Genomic DNA, 23,616 nt, shown 5'->3' on the forward strand with positions numbered 1-23,616 from the left:
TTCACACACGCACAAATCATGCATTCACACACAAATCATGTGTTCACACATGAATCGTGTTCACACACATACATTGTGTATTCACACACATGAATTATATTCACACACGCACAGATCATGTGTTCACACATGCACAAATCATCTGTAACAGTTAAGGAGGATCATAAGTCCAATGTCCATGTGAGCAGTTAGATGTAAAAATCACACCATGAATTGGAATGAGCAGCTTCAAGTCAGTAAATACTCGACTGTCAAACCGTTTGGTGTAAAATGTGTCAGGACATTTATCCAAAGTCTCCGTGATGGGTGTCGGCTGCGCAGTTTGGCAGGGAATTTTTTTTAATGGATTGAGAACTTGCTTGCATGAGGGGTGAAACACGTCAAAGACGCCCTGTCGCGTCCTACGTTGGGAAGATTCCCTGAGTGACAGCCGTGGAACTCAGTGAAACGAGGAAGGGCCTGGGGGGTGCCCATGCGCAGCGGCAGGAGGAGAGCCCGCTGTCCCCCGGCACGTGCAGCCGGAACACGGAGGTGAGCCTGGGGCTGCAGGAGGGGAAATGGGCCCCTCCCCGCTGTGGTGCCAGAGTGACCGCAGTGGGACATTCCTGCCCTGGAGACGACAAGCTCAGAAGAAGCGGGTGGCTCTGACGCAGAGACGAGACCCAGCCCCTGCAGGGAGGGGCTGCCGTGCAAGGTCTGACCAACAGCATCCGCCAGACTTCCCGGAAAACCAGCCAATGTAACCACCGTCGTGTCTGCGCTCCGACTCCAGAGGCTGAGGAGGAGGAAGGGGAAGCTTTACGCTCGCATCCGGGGCGGAATGGGTCCCACACCAGCAGCACAGGACACACTGGTAATCATATAAGACTGGGACGCAATGGTAGGAAATACAGTGGAATCCAGTGCCCAGAAATGTGGACAGGGGCTCCGACATGCAGCAGACGGTGTGGGGGGTTCTGCAAAGCCAACAACCTGCAGGTTTGCACAGATAAAGGTACGTGACCAAGAGCCAGGACGACCGTGCACTGGAACGGGAAACACTGTTGGGAGAACGTGCACAGACAACCCTGCAGGTGAAGAGGGAAGCGAACCGCAGATGGCGGACAGAGGGAGGAGGAGGAAACGCGGGGGGAAGAAATGCCAGTCACTCCAGCTCTGCCGGTGACCCCACCCCCCTGGCAGAAAGGAGCCAGGGTTGAAACGACTTCTGACGAGAGCGCGAGAAGGAAGTGGCAACGCAGGACTGCGTCTGACCCTCAGGAAGACGGAAATCATGGCTGCGGAAGAAACGTACAGCTTCAACACAGGCGACGAGGATGCCCAGACTGTTAAAGCCTGGGCTGTCCTTGGTTCGAGGGAACCAGGAGAGGTCACCCGCAGCCCAGACCAGTGCTTCGAGACCAAGGCTGGGACCGCCCACCCCTCCTCTCCCCAGTTACGACGTGCGGGTGTGAGAGTCGGACAGTGAGGAAGGCTGATGGGAAACACAGGTACATTTGCAGTAGGGTGTTGGAGACGCGGAACCCCCAGAAAAATGAACCAGTGGGTCCCAGACAAATAAGCCTGAAATGTCACTGTGGCAGATGACAGACTGCAGCTGTCCTGCTGGGCACCTCGTGAGCAGGCGGGGTTCCTCGGGGAAGACAGCGATGCCGGGGACAGGGCGGCCGCAGGGAGAGAGGGGACCCCCCCGTGGGATGGATTCACTCCGTGAAAGAAGCCACCAGCGGAGTCTCCGGGGCTGCTCGGGGCTGGGAGGACCAGACCCCGGGCACGTCACCCGTTCATGGAGTCGCCGGAGTCAGGGTGACTCAGTGGCACAGGGCACACACACACACATAGCATGAATAAGTAAATGAGATGTTTGAACATTTGCAAAATTATGACACAAAGGATCAGGTACATATATCCTCCCCGTAATGATGCTTAGGATAGCCAGTAAAATAACCATAATTCACACACTCGGTGTTTTTACCCTCGGACATCTCCTGCCCTGAACCTGTGGGATTATTCTTAAGCCAAGTCCACTCTGAAGGTGACTATGAGAGTCGCTGTCCGCGGGGTATTGGGGTACTTGCACCCTACTTCTGAGCACAGGCAGCTCTGAGGCCCCCCCCCTTCTCTGTGTTTGTGGGGAACCACAAGAAGGACGGGCTTGGGGCTCGGGCTCCGTCCTAGGAGGACCCTGAAGTTTTCTTTCTATGCCACAGGTGTGTGCCCAGTACCTACGTGGCAGCGACTTCCGCAGCTTCACTCCGTTTTATTCTCTAACCACGGTGCTTTGTGGTCCGTGTGCTTCCCGTTCCTCACAGACGGAAGCCCTGAATCGTAGGGGCCGTGGGTCAGGTGTGCTCCCGGGCCACCCCCCGCCCCACGCCCTGTGCGCGCGCCCTCTGTGCCCTCACGCCCCCGCTCTTGCCTCCTCTCCCCGTAGAACGGGATCACGCCTCTGCACGTGGCCTCCAAGAGGGGGAACACGAACATGGTGAAGCTCCTGCTGGACCGCGGCGGCCAGATCGACGCCAAAACCAGGGTGAGCGCGTGCGCCTTCCGCCTCTGCGTGGGGACCCCCGGGTTCTCTCTGCGTCACCTGAAGGGCCAGCCCCCGAGCCCGCGGAAACGTGTGTCCTCGGGGGAACGGTCTCCTTAGATGTCATTCTAACCGCGGACCCTAGTTAAGGCTTCACTTGGCAGCGGGGAGTCAGTCTGTTCCCGTAAGTGCCCGGAAGAGCGGGGGGTTCTGCACCGACGCTGCGCGGTGCGCACGCGGAGGGTTCTGCACCGACGCTGCCGGGTGCGCACGCGGAGGGTTCTGCACCGACGCTGCCGGGTGCGCACGCGGAGGGTTCTGCACCGACGCTGCCGGGTGCGCACGCGGAGGGTTCTGCACCGACGCGGTCGGGTGCGCACGCGGAGGGTTCTGCACCGCCGCTGCCGGGTGCGCACGCGGAGGGTTCTGCACCGACGCGGTCGGGTGCGCGTGCGTGGGCGGAGCCCTGGCTTCCTCCCTCTGAAACCTCGTCTTAATGTTGAAACAGCAACTTTTATAGCTAGTTACAAATGATACCATTAATTGGGGCCTTATCAAGGGCATTATTCACTTTTATTTTTAAACTTATTTATTATTTAAATGTGGAGATATTTTACCCAAGGTTTATGGTTAAAATAGCGACATACGTATTTCAACGCAAGCAGTAAAAGCCTACAAACACGCTTAAGGAGGGTGAATGAAACTCGGTCCATGGGAAAAGGGGTCGCCTTAGAAATCCAAGCAGTAACAGCGGGGCCACCAGCGCTCTCAGGCGCGGACGTGCTGCGTGCGCCCCGTGCAGCCCCCGCTCCGCAATCTGCAAAGGCAGCCGGGGCTTGGTGCGAACCACTGGGGAGGTTCGCCTTGTTTTCCGACTGAGAAGCTTGAGGTCCCCCTGTGAGAAGTGAGACGCCCGGAGGGAGACGCGGGTCCGGAGCAGCTCTGTCTCAAGCGAACTGTCTAACCCGCAGGCCTCGGGGGCCCGGCGGGAGGAGCAGTCGTGGTGGAGGGAGGGAGAGAGGGGAAGGGCGGAGAAGCCGGCGTGCGGGGACCCGCCGGGTGGCGCCTTCCGCTCGGGTCCACTGATCCTCCTTCTCGTAACTGTCGGTGTCACGGGGGATCCGAACCGATTCTGGTGAAGAACACGAACACGGGGAAAGGGACTGTGGAGGGGGAAACAAAACTTTCAAACACAGGCTGAAGAATTTAATTTAAAAAAGAATTTAAGTAAAAAAGATCCTTGAACACCAGACCTCGGTGAGGATTTTTGGTGATGAGTCACTGTTCCTTGCGGAAAACGCCCCGCGGCTCCGACGGAGACGGGCGTCAGGGTGACTCGTGGCCCCTCCCAGCGCAGAGCAGCTGCGTCAGGAGAGTGTGGGCCCGGGACCGATCGGTCCTCACCGTCCTTGGAGTGTTTGGGGCGACTGGGCGCTCTCCGCGCTTCCCTCTGGCTCCTCCGAGGGTGTTTCCACACCGTCACACACACGACGGACTTTTCAAGTAACTTGCAGAAAACAACACCTTCTCTAAACAGTGTCCCTTCGACTTTCAAGCAGGCTGCGAGGGACGTGGGGCAGGAGAGTCACGCCCACCCTGTGTGTCCTGGCTGACCCCAGAGGCACCGCGGTGGCCCTGCGCCCCCCCCCCCCCACCAGCCCGCGAGCGGCATAGCCTCCCAGAACCTCCGTTCTCAGCGCTCCGTCCCTTGCGCCCTGGGTCTCGGTGCGGCCCCACCGGGGTGTTCCTGGGAGCATGTGCGGGAAACCGAGCTGATCCAGCCCGTGCGGGGCCCCTGTACAGCGACGCCCTGCACCCCAGCGCAGGGCTGTTCCTGGGGCGAAAAACACACGCGTTTTAACTGCTTTGCCTGCACCAGGCGTTTCCTCCTGGAAAGACAGCCTACCCTTGCTGATGCCCACATGCCCACACTGCGAGGCCTGTGCTGGTCCTTCAGGGTCCTGCTATCCGCTGGATGCACTTAACAAAGCAAGGAATCATTACCAGTCAAGGTTCTGGCTGAGCCAACGGCCCTCGAATTTGGTAATTTGCAGAAATGATTAAAAGGCCTGTTCCCCCTTTGTTGGTGGGCCGTGGGGAAGGCACCGGGATGGGGTGTGCCCCTTGGGGTGGTCCCGGCAGGGCGGTTAGCATTCAGGCCTGAACTCAAGGGGAGACTCGGGGGCAGAAGCTGCTGTGGGTAAAGAGACACGGGGAGACTTAAGGAGGCCCTCAGCAAGTTGCTTCCTGTGACTCAACAAGACTCCCCCCGAGGCCCAAGGCAGCCTGGAGGCAGAGCACAGGGAGCCCGCCAGCGCCACCCAGAGGCCCGTGTGGGCCACGCAGCAACGTGGAGGAGGGCGGAGCCCGGGCCTGCAGGGGTAGTTGGAAGTCCAGCCCAGAGCCCCCCGGGATGAGGGTCGGGGAGAGTGTGGACCAGCCGTGTTTATCAGGAGGGAAGTGAGGCCTGGGATCTGCCCCGGGGGGTTCCGGGTGAGTGAGGGCCCCCGAGGTCCTCCCGCTACCCAGGGTCTCCCATCCCCTCGACTGCGACCCACCTTCTCGGCCTCTCTGCCTCTGAGACTCTATTTTTTCCGAAGCCTGAAATCACCATTTAATGTGTGTTACTCAGGACTTTATGTCCTCTCTCACTTTTTGCCCATTGTTCTTACATTTCATTTCCTATTTCCCACGTGCTCTGCTTCTTGCTCACGTCCCCCCAGAGAGGCCCAGAGCCCACAGACAGAGGGCGTTTGGGCCGCTCTCGGGTCTGGGGCTGCCGGGAGCTCTGTGGACAGCACGGTGCACGGCTGTGCCCCAGCTGTGTCTGATGCTGTTTTAATGCTGCCGATCGGAAGTATGCGTTACCTCTGAGGAACAGCTGTGTAGTTTGTAGGTGAGAGCATGTGTGTGGAAGCCGTCTGAGGTTTCTCCAGAGTGTGGAAAAATGGCCCTTCCCCTTTAAGTGTTTCAGGTGGCGTTTTAGGAGAACGCATGAGAGTAGCGACAGTGTGGGAGTGAGCCTGGGTGCATAACATTAAGTGAAGAGAGTTTTTGGATAGAAGTCCCGTCAGGTCAGCCACAGTGAAAACAGCACAGCGACACAGTCTCTCGGCCGGCCCCGAGCAAGTAGGATTCCCGAGCCCGGCCGCCCGCACCCCGTGGGAGCCGCCCGCGCCCATCCGGTCTCTGTCCTGCTCGCTGTCCCGTGCGTCTCACTTTCTGTCTCTCTCTCCTTCTCTGTCGCCGAGCCGCGAGCCGTCCTCGTGCCCGTCTGTCGAGTCGCCAGGACACGCCCTCCCCGGGGTGCCCGTCGGTGGGGCCTCGCTTGACCAGGACGTGCCCCGGAGACCTGACCCTGGCTCTTTGGCAGGACGGGCTGACGCCGCTGCACTGCGCGGCCCGAAGCGGACACGACCAGGTGGTGGAGCTGCTGCTGGAGCGGGGCGCGCCGCTGCTGGCCCGGACCAAGGTGAGGAGGCCCCGGGGGCGGACACGTGTCGCCCGACCCTCCCGACCCGGAGCGCTGCCGCACGTCTCCGGGTCACTCAGCGTCTGTGTGCCAGGCGGGGGGCACGCGTGTCGGCCTGCTGCACGGTGTGACATGAGCAAACACGTGCAGCAGGACACATCGAACACATGCCTCCGCGATCCCTCTGTGCCCCACCAGCCGGTCGCACTGCGAAGGGAATGCGAATGTCACCGTTGTGAGGAGACGAGTGTCGTGTGTCGATGATACTGTCTGACCTTCTGGGCGTCTACATTTTCATGAGGCCCCGAGACAGCTGTGACTTGCCCATAAAATCACCCGTTAGTGCAGCGCAGGCAGCACCACACGATGACTCTCAGGGAAGCCGCGGTGAGGGGGGACGGGGCAGCGTGAGCTCGCACCGCCGTCTGCGCAGGGCGAGCGGTGGGCACCCCGTTCTCTGTGGCTGAGCACAGCCAGAGCCCTGGTCTGGTCCCTCAGCGTGGCCCCACGGGACCCTCAGTCCGACGGGGAAGCCCAGTGGGGAGGATCGCACGACCGGATGTGTGTTACCAGGTTCACGGCAGTGCAGTTCCTCGCTGTCCAGCCTCGCTCCCGGGCACCAGACCCTGTCGCGAGGTGCACGGGGAACAGCACGCAGCAGTGCGAGGGGCACGCAGCAGCGCTGGGCCCCTACCAGCAAAAGTCAGACAGAGGCCACTTCTCACATTTTCTCCCTGTTTCACCGCCCTCCCCCCGCCACAAATCAGGGTTGGAGTCAATCAATGCTGTTACCAGGGTAAGCGGTGGAAATAAGGCAGCCAACACAAGCAGCTATTTTTTAGTTTACACTGTGTGTTGATTGAATATGCAACTGGAGCCACTTGGAGCGCAGGCCAGCCCACCCATCTGCAGTCTGTGTGGAACGAGCTCTGTCTGTACAGGCGTGCCCCGGCCACGACGGGCTTCCCCCGGTCAGACACCGAGGGAAACTGGTCACCAGCCTTTCCACCCCGACACCCGCGCTGTGCGTGTCGCACAGACCTGTCTTTGAAATGCAGCCCTGGGCCCGGGCGATGCAGAGGCAACTTGGGGCAGTTTTGTGGAGCACAGACTGAAGTTTAAGTGGGAATAACACAGCGTCAGACCAGACGTGTTACGACCCCTAGAAAGCCGGTAGGGAACTGAGGACAGACGGACGGCACCGTCCCGTGATGGTGAAGTGGCCTCGCCCACGGGGGTGCCTGTAGTTGTCGCACCGCCCACGGAGGCCGTGGGTCGCCGAGGTGGCCTCCTTGGGAGATCAAATGTCATTCCTGTGTCTGCGTCCGCAGACAGTGTGCGCAACTGCATGAACGTTTACCTGGCCATTCGCTCTGTCAATCATTCATTCACTCACGCACGCATTCATTTGTTCATGGCGCATTCACTTATTCACTCATCCGTTTGTTCATTCACTCATTCACGCATTCATGCATCACCCAACTGGCTCGCCGGCTGGGTTTCGGAGCCTGGCTGTGAGGCCTGAAGCAGGACGCGGTCTGGTTTGTTTCCCTGCGCAGAACGGGCTGTCCCCGCTCCACATGGCCGCGCAGGGGGACCACGTGGACTGCGTCAAGCACCTGCTGCAGCACAAGGCCCCCGTGGACGACGTCACGCTGGACTACTTGACGGCCCTGCACGTCGCTGCGCACTGTGGCCACTACCGTGTCACCAAGCTCCTCCTGGACAAGAGAGCCAATCCCAACGCCCGAGCCCTGGTAACGCTGGCCCCGGCCACACAGCGGGCGTGGTGGGGCGGGTGGGCAGGCCTCGTGGCTGCACGGCACTGCAGACACAGGCGGTGTCCCCACCCAGGTGCCTGCCTGCACCTGCCTTCGGTCACTGTGGTGTGATCGCAGGCACAGGGAGATGGCGTGGCCACCAAGGCGGCATCCCCACGATTAGTTGCAGTAGATGGGAAGCCACGGGGGGTGCTGGGGGTTGATAATCTGAAATGGAAAGTAGGAGCTGACAAGTAGGGGCTTCTCCACAAAACGAGCTCGGACACTTCTCTGTAGGGTCAGAGTGACCATGCGAGAAAGCTGAACTTTCTTCTCCCCCCTTTGGAAAAGAAGGAGGTGAGGTGTCAGGCAGTGTAGGGTGTCAGGCTGGGGAGAACTCACTTGGTCGGCTCCCTCGCAGGCCCCGCCCAGGTGGAGAGCAGGGAGCTCAGCCCCTGACACTCCAGGAGGTGTTGTGTGGAGGCGTTGTGTGCAAACTGTGTGGCATCGGCCGTTCCGCAGCCTGTGTGTCCCGGCCTAACGCTGCCCAGGTCTCCGTGCTCCCCTCCCCTCTAACCGCTGCCCCGGCCGGAGGGCCTGCACTAACGCATGCTCCTTCCTGTTCTCCCACTGAAAGCAAACCCTTTCCCCTCCACGTTCACGTGGCTAACGCCACTCACATTAGTCTTCAGTCAGTGCTTAAGAAGGTAGGATGTCACTGAAGGATCAAATAGTAACTCTTGTGTTTAGAAGTTTTCCATCTGAATCAATGTATGCCTCATGCCTGGGAAGCACATGCACTTTCAGGGTTATGTGAAATTACGGGAGCGTATTCATTTCCTCACAAGGAGGAAAGTACTGGTTTTCAGTCGAGTGGTCAGTGAGCTCGTGTGACGTTTCAGTCGAGTCATCAGAGCTCTCGCAGGCGCCGGCTCCTTGCGTCTGGCTTTCACGCAGCTCGGGACCTAACAGACACCGCGAGGAGGTGCCATGGGGTTGCGGCCATGCGTGTTCCTAGGAACTGCGGGCCTGGAAAAGTACTGGCCGGTGACCAGTCCCCATCGTCACCAACCACTCCACACGCAGGTCATTGCTCAAGGAAGAACGCAGAACCTAAACACCACGTGGGGTTGGGCGCGGGGCTGGTTAGGGAACTTCTGCAGGCCCTTCCCCCGTGCCGGGACGTCAGCTGAGCCTGAGGAGTGCGAACCTGCCTCGGACGTCTCCACGTTCCTCTGCCTTGGAGAGGCCCCTCCTCCAAATTCTCCATACTTTCCTTTAGAATAGTCACACACTTAATAATTATTTCTCCATAAACTATACTTCACGAACATACCTTAAAAATACTTTTAAATATAAGAGGCATAACTTCAAGAAATAAAATATGAACATAATGATTTCTGCTAATATGTGACTTCCTACAAGATTTTTAATATAACGTTAGGATATAAAAAACTGTCAGCATAAACCACGATCCGTGCTGATTTATTTGCACATGAGCCCCCTGAAGAAGACGGGCACAACACTGACACGTTTGTGTCGGAGGCCGCCACGCCCTCAGACTTGCAGGGGAGCAGACGACCGGTGCCTGTGCCCTGAGACGTGGCCTGGCGTCAGAAGGCATGTGCGTGCCTGCGGTGCAGCCCGGCCCTTCCGGTCCCACTGCCCCCGGGCCCCGCCCTGACGCGCAGGCCGAGCCCTGGTGCACGCTTGTCTTGTTCCCTCCGTCACCACACAGCAGGACTCGGCGCAGGCGGGCGAGCCCGGGGCTGGCCGCAGGAGCAGCCGTGCCGGCCCAGCGAGGCGCGGCGGTGTGCCGGCACACTGCGGCGTGAGGGTCGGGTGCATGTACCCACTAACCCGGTTGTCTTTTGCGCAGAACGGCTTTACCCCCCTGCACATTGCCTGCAAGAAAAACCGCATCAAAGTCATGGAGCTGCTGGTGAAATATGGGGCTTCCATCCAGGCCGTGACAGAGGTAGACACTGTCCCCGCCTGTCACCGACACCGCGCGTGCTCCCCCCGCGCGCCCGCCCGCCCCCAAGCCCGCGGGCCGGGGGGCCGAGCACGCAGGGTACAGCCGTGTGCTCTGTCCGCAGTCTGGCCTCACGCCTATTCACGTGGCGGCCTTCATGGGCCACCTGAACATTGTGCTCCTGCTGCTGCAGAACGGCGCCTGTCCTGATGTCACTAACATTGTGAGTACGGCTGGGTGTCGGGCCGTCCGTCCGTCCATCTGTGCTTGCGTGTGTGTGTGTGTGTGTGTGTGTGTGGAGAGAGCCAGGTCCGGTGGTGCCGGGCAACTGCAGGACCCCACCGAGGCCCTGTGGGGGGAGATCATAGTCCTGGAGGCTCTGGGGTTGGGGGGGTAGGCGCCTCGAAGTATCAGCACCCCCCCCCCCCCACAATGAGCGACACTGAGCGTGACCTTGGAGCGAATGTCAGGTCAGGACCACAGTCCATCAGGGCGCGAGGCTCCACTCTCGGTCAGGCCCTGCCCGCTGCAGCGACCTGGGGCTTCCACGTGCTGCCCCACTGGGCGCCCCATCCTGCTCTGGTTTTGTCGGGAGAGGCTTGTCCCCTCTCCCCTGAGGCAGTTCCGCCCCAAGCTCGCCCACCTGGAGGGGGCGCTGCCTGCCGTCCCACAGCTGTCTTCCTGCCGGAGACACCGGGGCCCGGAACTCTCTGCCTGTCTCGACCCGGGCTTCACCTCCCGCTTTGCAGTGTTGCTGTCCTCGTCTCGGAGTCTGTCTGTCTGCCCCTTGACACTGTCCGACGACCCCGTGCTCCCTGCCCGGGCACTCACAGGATGCTGCCGTCCAGTGGTGAGGGCGTTGTGTAGGGGCCACAGAAAGAGCTCTCCCTGCAAACACCCGAGGCCGTTAGTACGAGGGTCCCAGTTGCAGCGACCGGCCCACAGTGCCGCTGGTCTGGGGCATCCCCTCCCTCAAGGAGGCAGACGGGGTGAACTGTGGCTTCTTTTTCTGTCTGAGCTCCCGCCCCATTCCTGGGCCTTCTACACAGTTTCCGTGCTGGTGGCTGAGGCAGGGACAAAATCCACATGAAATAAGCGTATTTGATTTTAAATAGTATTTAATTCTCCGTCTTCCTGGGAGGGGCAATAGGAACACAAACCGTTCAAAAACGTCGAGTTCCCGTTTATGAGGTCTCCTGTGCTGGGAGGGACTTGGCTTCCTCCTGTGCGGCTGCCTGGGCCTGCGGCCCCCGACAGGAGGCTGCGCACGAGGCTCCAGGAGGCCCGTGTCTGCGTGCTGCGCCGCGTCGGCCGCCCCAACGCTCCTGGAGCCTCGTGTGCCGCCCGACACCACGTCGCGTTGTGTTTCGGTTGCCGTGCCACCCACCCTGCTTCGGCGCTTCTGATGGGCGCAGCCGCGCGGAGTCCCTGCAGCTGCCGGCGGTCCGGTCCAACACCCAGAAGGGCGCGACGTCCGGTAGCTGCTTCGGACCTGGGCTCTCCCTCCTCCTGCCGGACTTGCTCTTGTCTCGGAATTCTCAGTCCATGGGAGGCACCCCCACCACTCCACCACTCGGCCACAGGCCTTTCCAGGACCTCACCAACACCCCGAGCTTCTGCCTCACACAGTCGCCCACCCGCGGGAGCGGAGGCCACCCCAGTGGGCCGTCCAGAGTGCGGCCCGTGAGCAAGTGCCCCTCTTGGGGCCAGGCCCCGGCCCGGCCAGGCTCACACTTCACATGGGGATGGGGGCGGAGACACCCCCTCCCCACCCCCCCCCAGCCTCAGAGCCAACTCACTCGGGGTAAGGAGAGCAGCGGAGCTGAGTCAGAGGGTGTGCCCCGCAACCAAGAAACCGAAGTTACACCCCCGTGGAAATAAGGGCAATACGATATAAAAAGGCAAGGGAAAATTGCCATAAACGTCGGATACCCCAAAGTCGTCAAACAAGAATCAAAAGAGACCGTGTGCGTAGAACTCCTCTTTGAATGTAGCATTCAGCACTGCACATTAGGGTTTATACACAACTGTTAGTTTCAGATGTGTAAACACCGTAAAGATAACTTATTTAGGGATAAGATAGAAGTGTTGGAAATAGTGAGACTAATATTGGAAACACTTCACATTTTGAAAACCCTTGACGTCTGTTAGGAGATGAATTTTTGTGTTCATTTCTACCGAAACTAGGAAAATCACTGTGCTTTCATAAGACCTGGGAATAGAGTAAAGATTGGAGCTTTCCGTGTGTGTGTGTGTGTGTGTGTGTGTAACTGTATTTAGGGGATCGTGGCTTCATCTGCATGGGGACAGGCTCTCGGTGACGGGGACCGGACGCTGGGACCGGGTCACCCAGAGGAAAAGTCTTGCCACGCGTCCCCGGTCTGAGGGCAAACTCCGCTTTCCCACTGATACGCCGCTTTGTAGAACAGTTTACTCTGGCACGTTTTCTCTGGAAAAGGCCAAATGTGTCATCGGAAAAGGAGGACACGGGAGGGGGAATGCGTCGTCAACCAAAGGAAAAATCCGGAGCAGACGTCCGCTCGGTTCGGTGCTTTCACAGCGAAGTCGCTCGGAGTGAGCCCCTCGCAGCCGTGGGAGGTGCGGGGCCTCTGAACCCGGGGAACGGGACGGGAAGTTCGCCCAGACCTTCCAGGTCTAAGGGCTTCCTGTGCAAGGGAGAGGAGACGCCGTTCCCGGGGGCTCGTCAGGGGCCCGCCGCAGCCAGCCCCCACCCCCAACCAGGCCCCCGACCAGGAGCGGGCTCCCTGCCCTGGCTGGAGCCGGCCTCGCCCCCGGGCGGTCGGCACTGCCGGCACTAACTCCCGGGCCAGCGCCGCGTCGTCCGTCACTGAAAATCCGTCCGCGTGAATGAACCTCCTCCGCCTTGCCCAGAGCTACGTGTGGCTTTGAAACACGCCGATTGAAAAGGGGCAAACCCTGTGCTTCAGGCTCAGTGGTCAGCAGGCTTCCCCGTGAGGAAACTCTCCAAGGTCCAAGCTGCCGTCTCCGGTCAGCGTGGCGGTCGGCGGGCTCGGAGCCGCGTGTGGGCCCGGCGCCTGCGCGCCCCGAGCGCCCGCCCCGTGGACTGCGCCGCTCACGGGCCCTCCCCTCGCCTCCAGCAGTTCTCCCAGATAACTTCTGCAACGAAACGTGCTCCTCAATCGGCAGCCGGGGACCCCCGGGCAGGGCGGAGCTCGCACAAACAGCCCCTGCCTGTCCCTGACCACAGAGACAGACCGGATGCAAAGCAGCGGCTCGTCTCAGAAACACGGTCTGCGTTCCGGATGGGGATGAGTGAAGTCCGGTGCGGGGGGCGTGCGTTTGGGACGCGTGGACTTGACCTCTGGCATCTGGACTTGACCTCCGCACTGAAATGCCCTCAGGCTGCGGTCAGGTCACTGAGCGAGGCCATGGCAGGTTTCAGGTGGGAGGGCAAAGGTAGCCTCCCGTTGCCAGGTGTAACCTAACTTCTGTTGGGTGGCTGCAGCACCCAGCCTCAGGGTGCGCTGGGTGTCGGGGTGAGTTCGCGGGCCTGCTGTGGGCTGAGAAGGAGGAAGGGAGTTTGCTTTATCTTCAGGAAGGGGGAGAAGACACAGCCGGACTAGCTGGTAAAGGAGAGACGGTGCGGGGCGCAGACTCCCTAGACCCCCCCGGGGTGCCGCTGCACTCCCCGCCTCCCCGAGGGGCGCCCTGACACCCCCTCGCTCTCTGTCTCCGGCAGCGCGGCGAGACGGCCCTGCACATGGCGGCCCGGGCGGGGCAGGTGGAGGTCGTGCGGTGCCTGCTCCGGAACGGCGCCCTGGTCGACGCCAGAGCCCGGGTAGGTGCTGCGTCGGGGTCCTGCCCCCGGGGGTGTGGGTGGGGCACCTCTCAGAAGCTGCTTCCCAGACAGACGGGGCGTGCGGCGAGTGCATGCAGTGCGAAGTGCACCCCGACTTCAGGAACATGTGGGGTCCACGCGGGGGGGTCCACTCCCCGGAGGAGGGGGGGAGGGGCTGGGCAGGAGAACGAACACCCGCCCGGCCTGGCCCGCGGCCCCCAGCACACGCCCCCACACGCGTGGTCCTCCGAAAACACCCTCTTGACCTCATAGCACCGCTCGGCCACCCCGTGCCCCCAGGGAGGTCAGGCAGAGAAGGGGCCACACTGTGCCGGACGGGCTCGGTGCAGGCAGGGCTGCAGGTGCCGGTGCCCCTTGACTGGCCAGTGTGCCGCCCCCACCCCCACCCCCACCCCGGGAAGGGCCCTCTGTGCCCAGGGTCCTCCGTGGGCGTGCTGAGAGGTGCCCCCACCCTGTTGCGAGCACTTGCTCGAGGTGCCGTGTTCTGCGGGCACAGCAGGGGGGGGGTCTGGCATTCGCTCTGGGGACCGCACACCCCCGAGCCTCTGGGCCCGGACTCACCCGAAACTCAGTTCACTGGGACCTGCCCACTCATGTGGCCCCTGGGAGTCCAGGTGAGGGTGAACCTCTGACAGAAAAATGCATCAAATCTTTGGACCTTTTGGTCTTGTGGTGAGGGGTTCGGGCCAGGCACGTGCCCCCAGTTTGGGGGGGTGGCGCCCTGCGTGTGGCGTGGAGCCCATCTCCTCCGGCCGGCGCCGGGTCCCGGTCAGTGTGCCTCACGGGGGAGTCGCTGCCCCTTCTACGCGGGAGGCGTCTACGGGGCAGCCCCCCCCCCCATTGTGAAGCTCCTCCCGTGAGCACAGTCCTGTGCTCCCCATGCCCTGGGGCCTTGGCTTGAGTCCGTTCCTTGAGGGCCGCAACTGAGCACGAGACGACAGCCCGGAACCCCCACCCTGTCCCCCACCCCCCGCCCCCACCCCCACCCCACCCCGGGCTTCTTGCCCTGGTCCCCGGGGGAAGGGCTCTGTTCCCCAAGCCGTGCCTTCTCCCCTTTTCCGCTTCCAGTGCCTGGACCAAATGCGGACAGAAGTGGGCAGGGCGGCTGATTCCACAGGGTTTTTAGGGCGAGTGCCACCTGCTGCCTGGTCTGAGAACCGTCCCCGGCGACCCCACTGTGCTGTGGCCCCTGCCCAGCCCTGGGCCAGGGCCCGCCATCCCCCTCGGTCCTGAGGTGCCATCGCCCACAGCCCCCTGCTCCGCTCTGGGGAAGGGACCCGGGAGCCGAGTGCCCACGGTCCCTGTCCTCAGGCCCCTTGTGTTTTGTTTTGCTGCTGATGCTTCTTCGTAGCAGGTGCCCCCCCCCCACCCATTGCTCCGCATTTCGGGGGGTTGTGCTGCCCAGGGTGCCACTGGCTCCGTGCCCGTCCTGCTGGTCCCCCCGGGGCCACCGTGTGCCCTTCTGCGGAAGGGCAGGCAGACACACGTCTTCAGGGTCGGAGACCCTGATTTCAAGCCTGTGTGCGCAGCCCAGGGACGTGGACAGTCCCGGAGACCCGTGCTATTCCTGCTGACCTCTCTTCCCCCCGGACACGGCCTCGTCTCAGGCCGGCCCCCCTGGGCTGTTTTGGGGGCGGGGTCCCGTGTGCCACGCCTGGGAAGTCTGCCTCCGCAGCTTTCTGCGGAGCTTGGCTCTGTTCACGTCTCACCACCCGAGCCTCACGCGTGCTGCGCCGTGTCCGCCTGTGGCTCCCCTGCAGTCCCCTGGGGACTCGAAGGGGCTGCAGCGTGGGGTCAGGTGCCCTCGGCGCCTCCGTCCGCTCCTGGCGCGGGGAGCTGCCCCGCGGTTCCTTCCTGCCCGACGCCGTGGGCAGGGGTCCACCCGGCCGGCCGTGACCACAGATCCCCCCCACCGCAGAGCTCACATGTCGCTGGTCGACCGTTTTCCCAGAGGGCAGCTGGGTCTGGTTCCCTTCCCACTGGAACCGTCTCCCCGACTACACCTCAGAGTCCGGGGATTGGTCGGGCCCCCTCAGATGTGTCCTGCGGGCTCTCCCTCCGGGTGGCAGACTCCGGGCTCTCCCTCTGGGCCTTCCCAAGGGTGCGCATGGCCGACAGCCCCGCCTCCTCCTTGCCAGCTCTCCCCTTTGCCCCGGGACGCAAGTCCCAGACGCTTGCTCCTGCGCGGGGTCCTGGAACGCTCGTAGGAGTCCGATCACACTGTCGCCTCTACCCACAGTCTCCCCTTGAAGGCGCGCCCGGCCTTTGAAGCCTGGGCTTGCTGGGCGGAGAGAGAGCCAGGTCTTCCCACTACCCCTCGTCTTTCCCTCTTGACATGGTTCCCAGACTGAGCTCGGTCTCTGGGCGACAGCTTCTGCAGGAGGGAATCTGGGTCTCAGGGCGTCCGGACCGGATTTCATTCCGCTCAGACCCCGGAGCCGCTCGTGCTAAAACAGGAGTGAGGGCCGAAGCCCGGCCCTGGGGGCACCTGGGCACCGGCGGCCGAGCCGGTGGGGGGGCGTGCTTCATGAAATCTGAGGAGGACTTGAGAGCCCCTCTGTGGCCAGGGCAGCGGCCATTTCCCTTTGCAGAGGGGTTCCCCGCCCCGAGATTCCCAGAAAACTCCGGAAACAGCTGCACGCGTGCACGGCACCGCAGGGGCGGGGAGGGGCCCAGGCAGGGCCGCGGCACTAACCGGCGACTCGGCCTGCCTTGCAGGAGGAGCAGACGCCTCTGCACATCGCCTCGCGCCTGGGCAAGACGGAGATCGTGCAGCTGCTGCTGCAGCACATGGCGCACCCCGACGCGGCCACCGCCAGCGGGCACACGCCTCTGCACATCTCCGCCCGGGAGGGCCAGGTGGGCGTGGCCGCCGTCCTCCTGGAAGCAGGGGCCGCCCACTCCTCAGCCACCAAGGTAAGGGGTGGCCCCGGGGGTCCCTCTGCCAGGCCACAGCCCTGCCCGGGGGGTGGGTGGCGTTCAGGCCTGGGGGTCTTCCTCTTCCAGCGCCTAGGTTCGTTTCCCCAAGGCCTGAGCGGCATTGGGAGGCCACTTGTCGTTTCTGCGACAGGGGCGCTTGGTCCTGTTCCTCTGATGGACGCAGGGTCGCCTTCCCTCCCCTCCCCTGCCCCCCCCCCTCCTGTCACGAACTCTAACCCACCAGCACCTGGGCGGCCGGTCGGCCCCAGGGGAGGTGACGGAGGGGCGGAGTCCAGGCCGTGGAGGGCGGCCGTGGGGGCGAAGCTCAGCCCCTCGTCCTCCGAGACTTCCGGGGCTTCACACGCCGCCTCGGGCGGCGGTGCCCGGGGGCCGTTTGGTGGGAGACGGTGTCGGATGGACGGGGTGGGCGGGCCAGGAGCCTCTGCAGATCCCGGGGTCAGCGAGGTCCCGCTGAGGTCGCACGGGACGGAGGGAGACAGAGCTCAGGGGACGCTGCCCAAACCCTACGCACGCCGCGGCCCCGCAGGTGTGACTCTGCCCAGTGTTGCCACACGTTTCCCAGTGAGTCGGGGGCTGGATCCCTGTTCCAGCGGGACTGGAGGAGGAGGAGGAGGAGGAGGAGGAGGAGGAGGCGGTTTTTCCTTCCTCACCACCGCGTGTTTTTTGTCTCGGAGAACTTCCTGCCCAGCGCCACCTGCACTGAGCGCCTCTGGCGAGGCGGCCGGTTGCGCTCCCTGTGCCTGTCCCGAGCTCCGCAAGGGCGGGGCTCTGTCTCCTCCAGGGAGCTGCTAGCTCCCAGTGCTGGGACAGAAGCAAAGGGGAAACACCATCCGAGTTGAGGACAGTGCGCGGTGACCCTGGAAGGACAGGACCGTTTGGGGGGACACGCTGGGGCAGGAGGAGGAGCACAGGCCCCGGAAGCTGCACCTTCACCTGCCCGCCTGCCCCGGGCGCTGTGCTGCGGGCTGTGCTGCCGCCCCTCCGCTCGGTGCCGGGACGGGGGGGGGGGGGGGGGGGGGGCGGGGTGCAGCCAGGACAGTGGGGATGGTGGCACGCTGGCAGACCGGCCGCCCGTGAAGTCTGAGTCCAGGACACGGTGCGGAGGGCAGAGACTGGCTTTGGGCACGAGACGTTGACCGGAACGCAGAGGCCTGAGGGAGGAGGACAGCGTTAAGAAGCCTTCGGGCAGTAGCGTGTCCGAAAGCCTGGGGCCCCGCAGCCCAGCACCAGGGGGATGGACGCCTTTTCCGGGGGGAGTTCAGTTCGCACAGGGTGGGTCGTCAGGTGCAAGGGCCCCGGCCGGGATGGGAGGCGCTTCTCAGCCGTGAGCCATTTTTCTTGTTCTGGCAAGTACTTATTGTCCCACTTCTGCAGAAATACAAATCACCAAACAGTATTATTATTTTTTACTCTGGCCATGCAAGCATCCCAAAACTGAGGTGGGAAGGTCTGGGGTTCAGGTCTCATAAAGAGACCAGAGAGGAGGCTCGGGAGGGAGCTGCTGTGGTCTCAGCCGCACTGATCATAGAGGCAAGAAATGGAGGGTTTTCCCCCAGAAGCCGGGGCTGTGTCTCGGCCCCGGGGGCTTCAGAAACCCCCTGCGGTGTCTCCGGTCATGCCCCCAGCCCTCAGCACGGGGCCCCTCGGGGGATGAGTGGTGCTCTCTGCCCCTCCAGCCGAATGCAGACGGGTCTGATGCCGGCTGCGCCGTCCCCACGTGGACGTCGGCCGGGCCTGCCTCCCGAGCCCCCGGTCACGGCGACGTGTCTGTGGCCGGGAAGGTGAGCACCTCCCTCCCCGCTGTTCCCGTTTCAGAAAGGCTTCACCCCCCTGCACGTGGCGGCCAAGTACGGGAGCCTGGACGTGGCCAAGCTGCTGCTGCACCGGCGCGTGGCAGCCGACTCCGCGGGGAAGGTGCGGTTTGCATGGGCGGGCGGGCGGGGGTCCACCGGGGCCTGTCACTCGGGGCTGCGGGGAGGAGTCCCCGCCGTGTGCTCGTCCCACTCGTCACCGAGCATCTCAGCCCGCGCCGTCCCCTCGGCCGGCGCTCCCCGGGTTGGCTGGGTGTCCAGTGTGAGCTCAGCAGGGAGCTGTGGACTTTTACCCCCTCGCTTCCACTGACCACGTTGACGCATGAACTGGGACCTGGCCCGCCCCGGTGCCTGGGCCCCTGGCGGCTGCAGGGCCGCGGAGGGCGCTCGCTCACCAGGAGCCGGCCCGCCCTTTGCAGAACGGCCTGACCCCGCTGCACGTGGCCGCCCACTACGACCACCAGGAGGTGGCCCTGCTGCTGCTGGAGAAGGGCGCGTCCCCTCACGCCACCGCCAAGGTGAGGGCGCTGGGCGGGGGGGGCCTGCGGCACGGAGTCGGTGCGAGTCCCTGTGCGAGTCCCTGGTGTGGAACAACCCGCCAGCCCCCTGGCGGCCCGAGCGGGTCCGACGCACCGTGACCGGCGCGTCAGTGGGAGGCTGCAGCGAGAGCGTGGTGCAGACCCGTCCCCTTCTGTGCAGGGAGCCCCCATCCGACTACGGGGGTTGCACTCCGCGCCGGTACAGAGGCCGGGGACGACCTCGACCGGCGAGCACGAGTCCAGACCGGTCACCTCCATGGAGAGGGCTCTGGGGTTGGGGTCCCGCCGGGAAGCTGAGGGAGCCGGTGGGGGTTGGGCTGGGGCGGAGGGGCAGTGGGGTGGGGAGCCCCTCCGGGCATCGAGGGGCAGCCGTGCGCAGAGGAGCCGGGCCGGCCTCTCCCACAACAGAACCGGGGTGAGGGACGGCGACGCGGCAGGCGCCAGGGCCTGGGGCTCCTGAGCGCCTGCCCCTGGGCGCGGTTTGGGGCCTGCGTCCTTGGCTGTGCAGCCTGGGTGTCGTGGGGACCTGTCCTGGGCCCCGCACCGGCTTTCAGCGGCTCCGCTGGCTCGCTCAGAGACCCGCACCCGCGCTGCTGAGCCCGCGGGCGTGCTGGTTTTGTGTTGCAGAACGGCTACACGCCCCTGCACATCGCGGCCAAGAAGAACCAGATGCAGATCGCCTCCACGCTGCTCAGCTACGGGGCCGAGACGAACGTGGTCACCAAGCAGGGCGTGACCCCGCTGCACCTGGCCTCCCAGGAGGGGCACGCGGACATGGCCGCCCTGCTCCTGGACAAGGGCGCCAGCGTCCACACGTCGACCAAGGTGCTCTGCGCGCCTCCGGCTTCTGTCGGGTGTTTCAGAGCGTGTGCACGGACGCCAGGCTGTGACGCCGGGGGCGGGGGGGGGGCACAGGCACTGTGCAGCCGCCAGGGCAGCAGGGGCCGGCCCGCGAGGCTGGGACGCGGCGGTGCGGGGCAGGCTCTGGGCTGCAGGCTCCGGGCTCATTTCCCGCAGGTCGGCTGCAGTCTTGCAACTGCAACCGGTTTTCTCTGCCCCTCGAGACCCCGTCCGAGGAGGCGTCCCTGCCCCCGGCACCTCCGCCTCTTCCAGAGGACGGCCTCTGGGGACACACTCACTGTCCGCTGCCGAGGGACCGTCGGGGGTGCGGGGAGACACACCCCTCCCACATCAAAACGTGTCGGTTCTCACAAGGCCACGCCTGCCTCTGCCCCTGCCTGCCAGCTTCCGACTGTCTGTCCGACTATGTGTCCGACTGTCTGCCCCACCTGTGACTTGCTCATGCTCAGCGCACACTCCGCTGAAACCAGCTGCAACTGGGGAGGTGTCTCGGGTAACAAGCAAAACCGGCCACTTTGCCCGTTGCCCTCGGAAAGCACGTGCATTCCTTTTCTGGTTGAGACCCGTGAGCGGAGATCCGTCGCTCCGTGCTCTCTGAGTGAGTGCTTCTCAGCAACAGCCATGACGTGGAGGCAGATACTGTGTTTTCTGCCTGGTCACCAGGTGATAGTGGACACGAGGGAAGGGCTGCCCTACGTGGAAATGAGCCCTTTCTCCATCCGCCGGAGAATGTTCTTCTTGTTGTCGGTTGCTGGTTCTGAAGGGGGCGTGGCTGGAGGTCGTGGACTGTGGAGGACACGGCTCAGCTTCCGTGGCCTCGCCTGACCGCAGAGTCAGGCCCGTTGACTGCAACTGCACGTGAACCGGAGGCCGGGGGGTGGTGCTTCCAGCCGAGTCCGCTGCCCCGGGCGATGGCGGTGAGCACAGGGGCAGAAGCACAAGCAGGTGGGGCTGTGGGAGAGCCGCAGGGGCAGACGCCCTACTACGCTCTGCCTGACACACTCGAGGGGCTGGAGGGCTTCCTGGCACCCGACTGGCACCCAGAGGACACTTGTGAAGTGGGCCAGGGGTCTAGGGTCAAGAGGCTCTTTACATTTCCACCATCTTGAAGGAGCTACTCGCCCGGGGGTGGGGCTGCTGGGCCGTGGCCCCGAGAGATGGGCCCCGCCCTCCCGTCCCAGCACGGTCCTCTACGGTTCCGAGCCACACCCCCACCGAGTATTCGGTTAATTAACATCACCCCCTGACGCCGTGTGCCGTGTCCGTCACCTAAAAATGGCCACTTCACGATGCTGCCTATGAGTGAGGGCGTCACTTTTTATGCGGTCTTTAGAAGGTTCCAGAAAACAGCACACTGCCTTTGGGTGCTGGAGAAAGCCGTGCTGAGCTCATTTCATGAAGTGCTGCATCTTTTGTGTTGATGTGATGTTTTCCTGATGAGAGCGTGGACCCTCGCTCCGCTCGTCGAGTGGGGGCCGACGAGCCAATGTGCTGGGCTGCCCGGCTGGCGGGGGAGGGGCCGGGTGGTTCGGCAGGAGGTGCGGACGCGGTGGCCCGGCGGCGGCCGTCTGGCAGCAGGTTCGCTGCGTTGTTTTAAAGCCTCAGATCACGGTTTAAGTGCCCGACGTGGAAAACAGCGTGATTTGCTGAAAGTGCCGGCGAACAGAGACTCTGTCCTGGGCGGGGGGGGTCGCAGTAGCCGGGACAGTTCGTCTCCAGTGTCACAAGATGCAGTTTCTGGGCAGAGGCTGGGCTGGGCGTTCACAGGCTTTTCTCTGGGGACGGGATGTCCGGGGTGACGCAGCGGGTGCCCGTGCCCTGACGCGCCCGCGGCCCCTTCTCTCCGCAGAGTGGACTCACCGCCTTACACCTGGCCGCCCAGGAGGACAAGGTGCACGTTGCTGAGGTTCTCACCAAGCACGGGGCCGACCAGGACGCCCACACGAAGGTAGGAACAGGGACCGCTGCCCCTGTCGGGGTGGGTCCTGGGGTGGCTCCCAGCCAGTCCTCCCTCGAAAGTCTGTCCTGGGCTAACGGTGACCCTCCTGCTCGCAAACCTGGAGTGGGTCTCCATTTTGGGGGAATCGAGTCCAAGTGCATGGAGGACAGGGGTCCCGGCTTTGCAGGGGAGGCTGCCTGTGCCCTGCTGCCGGCCAGGCAGCGGCTGGTTGCCCTCTCCTGCCCCCGCTCAGCCCACACCCCGACTGGCATGGCTTTGCCCTGGTCTCACCCTGTGACCTCCTCCACCCACTGCACTGCAGGCCCCCGCCTGCCCAGCACCCTCTCTGGCCTCCTCTCCCCTCCCTGGTTTCCGATCCACCCCCCGCCCCTCGGTCTCAGCTCTTTGTCAGTCAGGCCCCGCCCACGTTTGGTCTGGGACCCTTCAGTGCACCAAGTCCTCCTGTTCCCGGACCTGCTCCCGTGTTTGTGCGCACCAGGTGCACATGCCTGCTGAGTAATACTTGTCCGGCCACCTGGAGGGTCTGCGCCTGCCCGGCCCCTCGAGGTTCGCCCACGGAGTGGTCGGTCACCTGCCTGTGCCTTGTTATTTGCAGCTGGGCTACACTCCTTTAATCGTGGCCTGCCACTACGGAAACGTGAAAATGGTCAACTTCCTCCTGAAGCAGGGAGCGGACGTCAACGCCAAAACCAAGGTAACGGCCGTTCTCACTGGGTTTCTCTCGGCGAGGGTCCAGCCGCGGCAATGCTCCATTCGCCCACCGCGGTCGCGTGGGCTTTGCCCTCGGGTTCTTCTGAAGTGGAGCATACACTGTGTGCTTTTTTTTTTTTTAAGATTTTATTTATTTATTTTTAGAGGGGAGAGAGAGAGAGAGAGAGAGAGAGAGAAACATCAATGTGCGGTTGCTGGGGGTTATGACCTGCAACCCAGGAATGTGCCCTGGCTGGGAATCGAACCTGCGATGCTTTGGTTCTCAGCCCGCGCTCAATCCATTGAGCTACGCTAGCCAGGGTTCACTGTGTGCTTTTGCGTGACGGTCTGAGACTCTCATTCCCACATCTGAGAGCCACGGCTCGGAGCTTCCGATGTGGAGCTAAAGCAGCCGGCACGGGCCAGCACGCCACCGCAGGACACGCGGTCCCTGGCGGGACGTCGCACCCCCTGGGCTCGGCCCCGCCCTGCACTCACCTGTCGCTCCCAGGGGCAGCGAGGGGCAGGGCCTGGTGAGCAAGTGAGGTTGGAACGTAGCATGCGCTTCAGGGCGCTCGGAGGGCCTCAGGGGAAGAGAAACACGTGCTGTGACCACGCCGTGGTGCCCCGGCAGCTCCGAGGGACACGTGAAGCGTGCCGGTCTGCGAGTGCGTGTGTGGGAACCCCCGCTGCAGCCGTGAGCGTGCCCGTTGGTGAGAGCACGCCCAGACACGCTCCAGGGCTGCCCACGGGGACGTGGAGGGTTTGGGTCCCTCTCTGTCCTCGCGGAAGCAGAGACAAGACTGTGTCTGGACATGAGCATGAGCAAATAGAAAGTTAGTTTTTAAACTGGAAACACCGTGAACGCCGGAGGTTTGGGGATCTGACGCCAGCAGGAGTGGCCGCCGCCTGGTCTCGAGCGGCTCTCGAGTTCTCCGGGAACCGACGTGGGGGTGTGTAAAGCCCGTCGACTTCTCCGGCGTTAGCCCTAGTGCTGTGTTTGCTGAGTGAGCCCGCGCGGGGTGGGGGGGGCACTGGGGACGGGCTTCCTTGTGGGCCACGCGGCTCTGCAGAGCCGGAGCGTGGCACTCGCCACGCGCTGTGAGGCGTGGCCACCGAGTGGCCCTGAGGCTCTGAAGCCAGAGACTCCAGCAGATAAACCGTTTGCCCCGCCCCCCCCCCCCCCCCCCGGGGTCTGATCTGCACTCAGATGGACATTCGGTTGAGAGAAAAATCT

The 23,616-nt window shown here is 63.2% G+C and overlaps 1 protein-coding gene across 50 annotated transcripts in view; it reads left to right on the plus strand.

The window, feature by feature from the left end:
• ANK2 (ankyrin 2) overlaps positions 1–23,616 on the plus strand; it is a 253,938-nt gene that overhangs the window by 167,397 nt on the left and 62,925 nt on the right. For 46 of the 50 annotated variants that reach the window (XM_036031726.1, XM_036031722.1, XM_036031750.1 and 43 more), the window contains 12 exons: positions 2,435–2,533; positions 5,904–6,002; positions 7,562–7,759; positions 9,642–9,740; positions 9,862–9,960; positions 13,459–13,557; positions 16,297–16,494; positions 18,334–18,432; positions 18,749–18,847; positions 19,496–19,693; positions 21,579–21,677; positions 22,285–22,383. In XM_036031726.1, the coding sequence (XP_035887619.1) occupies positions 2,435–2,533; positions 5,904–6,002; positions 7,562–7,759; positions 9,642–9,740; positions 9,862–9,960; positions 13,459–13,557; positions 16,297–16,494; positions 18,334–18,432; positions 18,749–18,847; positions 19,496–19,693; positions 21,579–21,677; positions 22,285–22,383 (1,485 nt within the window). The remainder of the gene's footprint in view (positions 1–2,434; positions 2,534–5,903; positions 6,003–7,561; positions 7,760–9,641; positions 9,741–9,861; positions 9,961–13,458; positions 13,558–16,296; positions 16,495–18,333; positions 18,433–18,748; positions 18,848–19,495; positions 19,694–21,578; positions 21,678–22,284; positions 22,384–23,616) is intronic. The other 4 variants (XM_036031733.1, XM_036031728.1, XM_036031731.1 and 1 more) reach the window with 1 other exon arrangement.

Source organism: Phyllostomus discolor, chromosome 8 (assembly GCF_004126475.2).
Source record: "Phyllostomus discolor isolate MPI-MPIP mPhyDis1 chromosome 8, mPhyDis1.pri.v3, whole genome shotgun sequence".
Classification (NCBI taxonomy): domain Eukaryota; kingdom Metazoa; phylum Chordata; class Mammalia; order Chiroptera; family Phyllostomidae; genus Phyllostomus; species Phyllostomus discolor.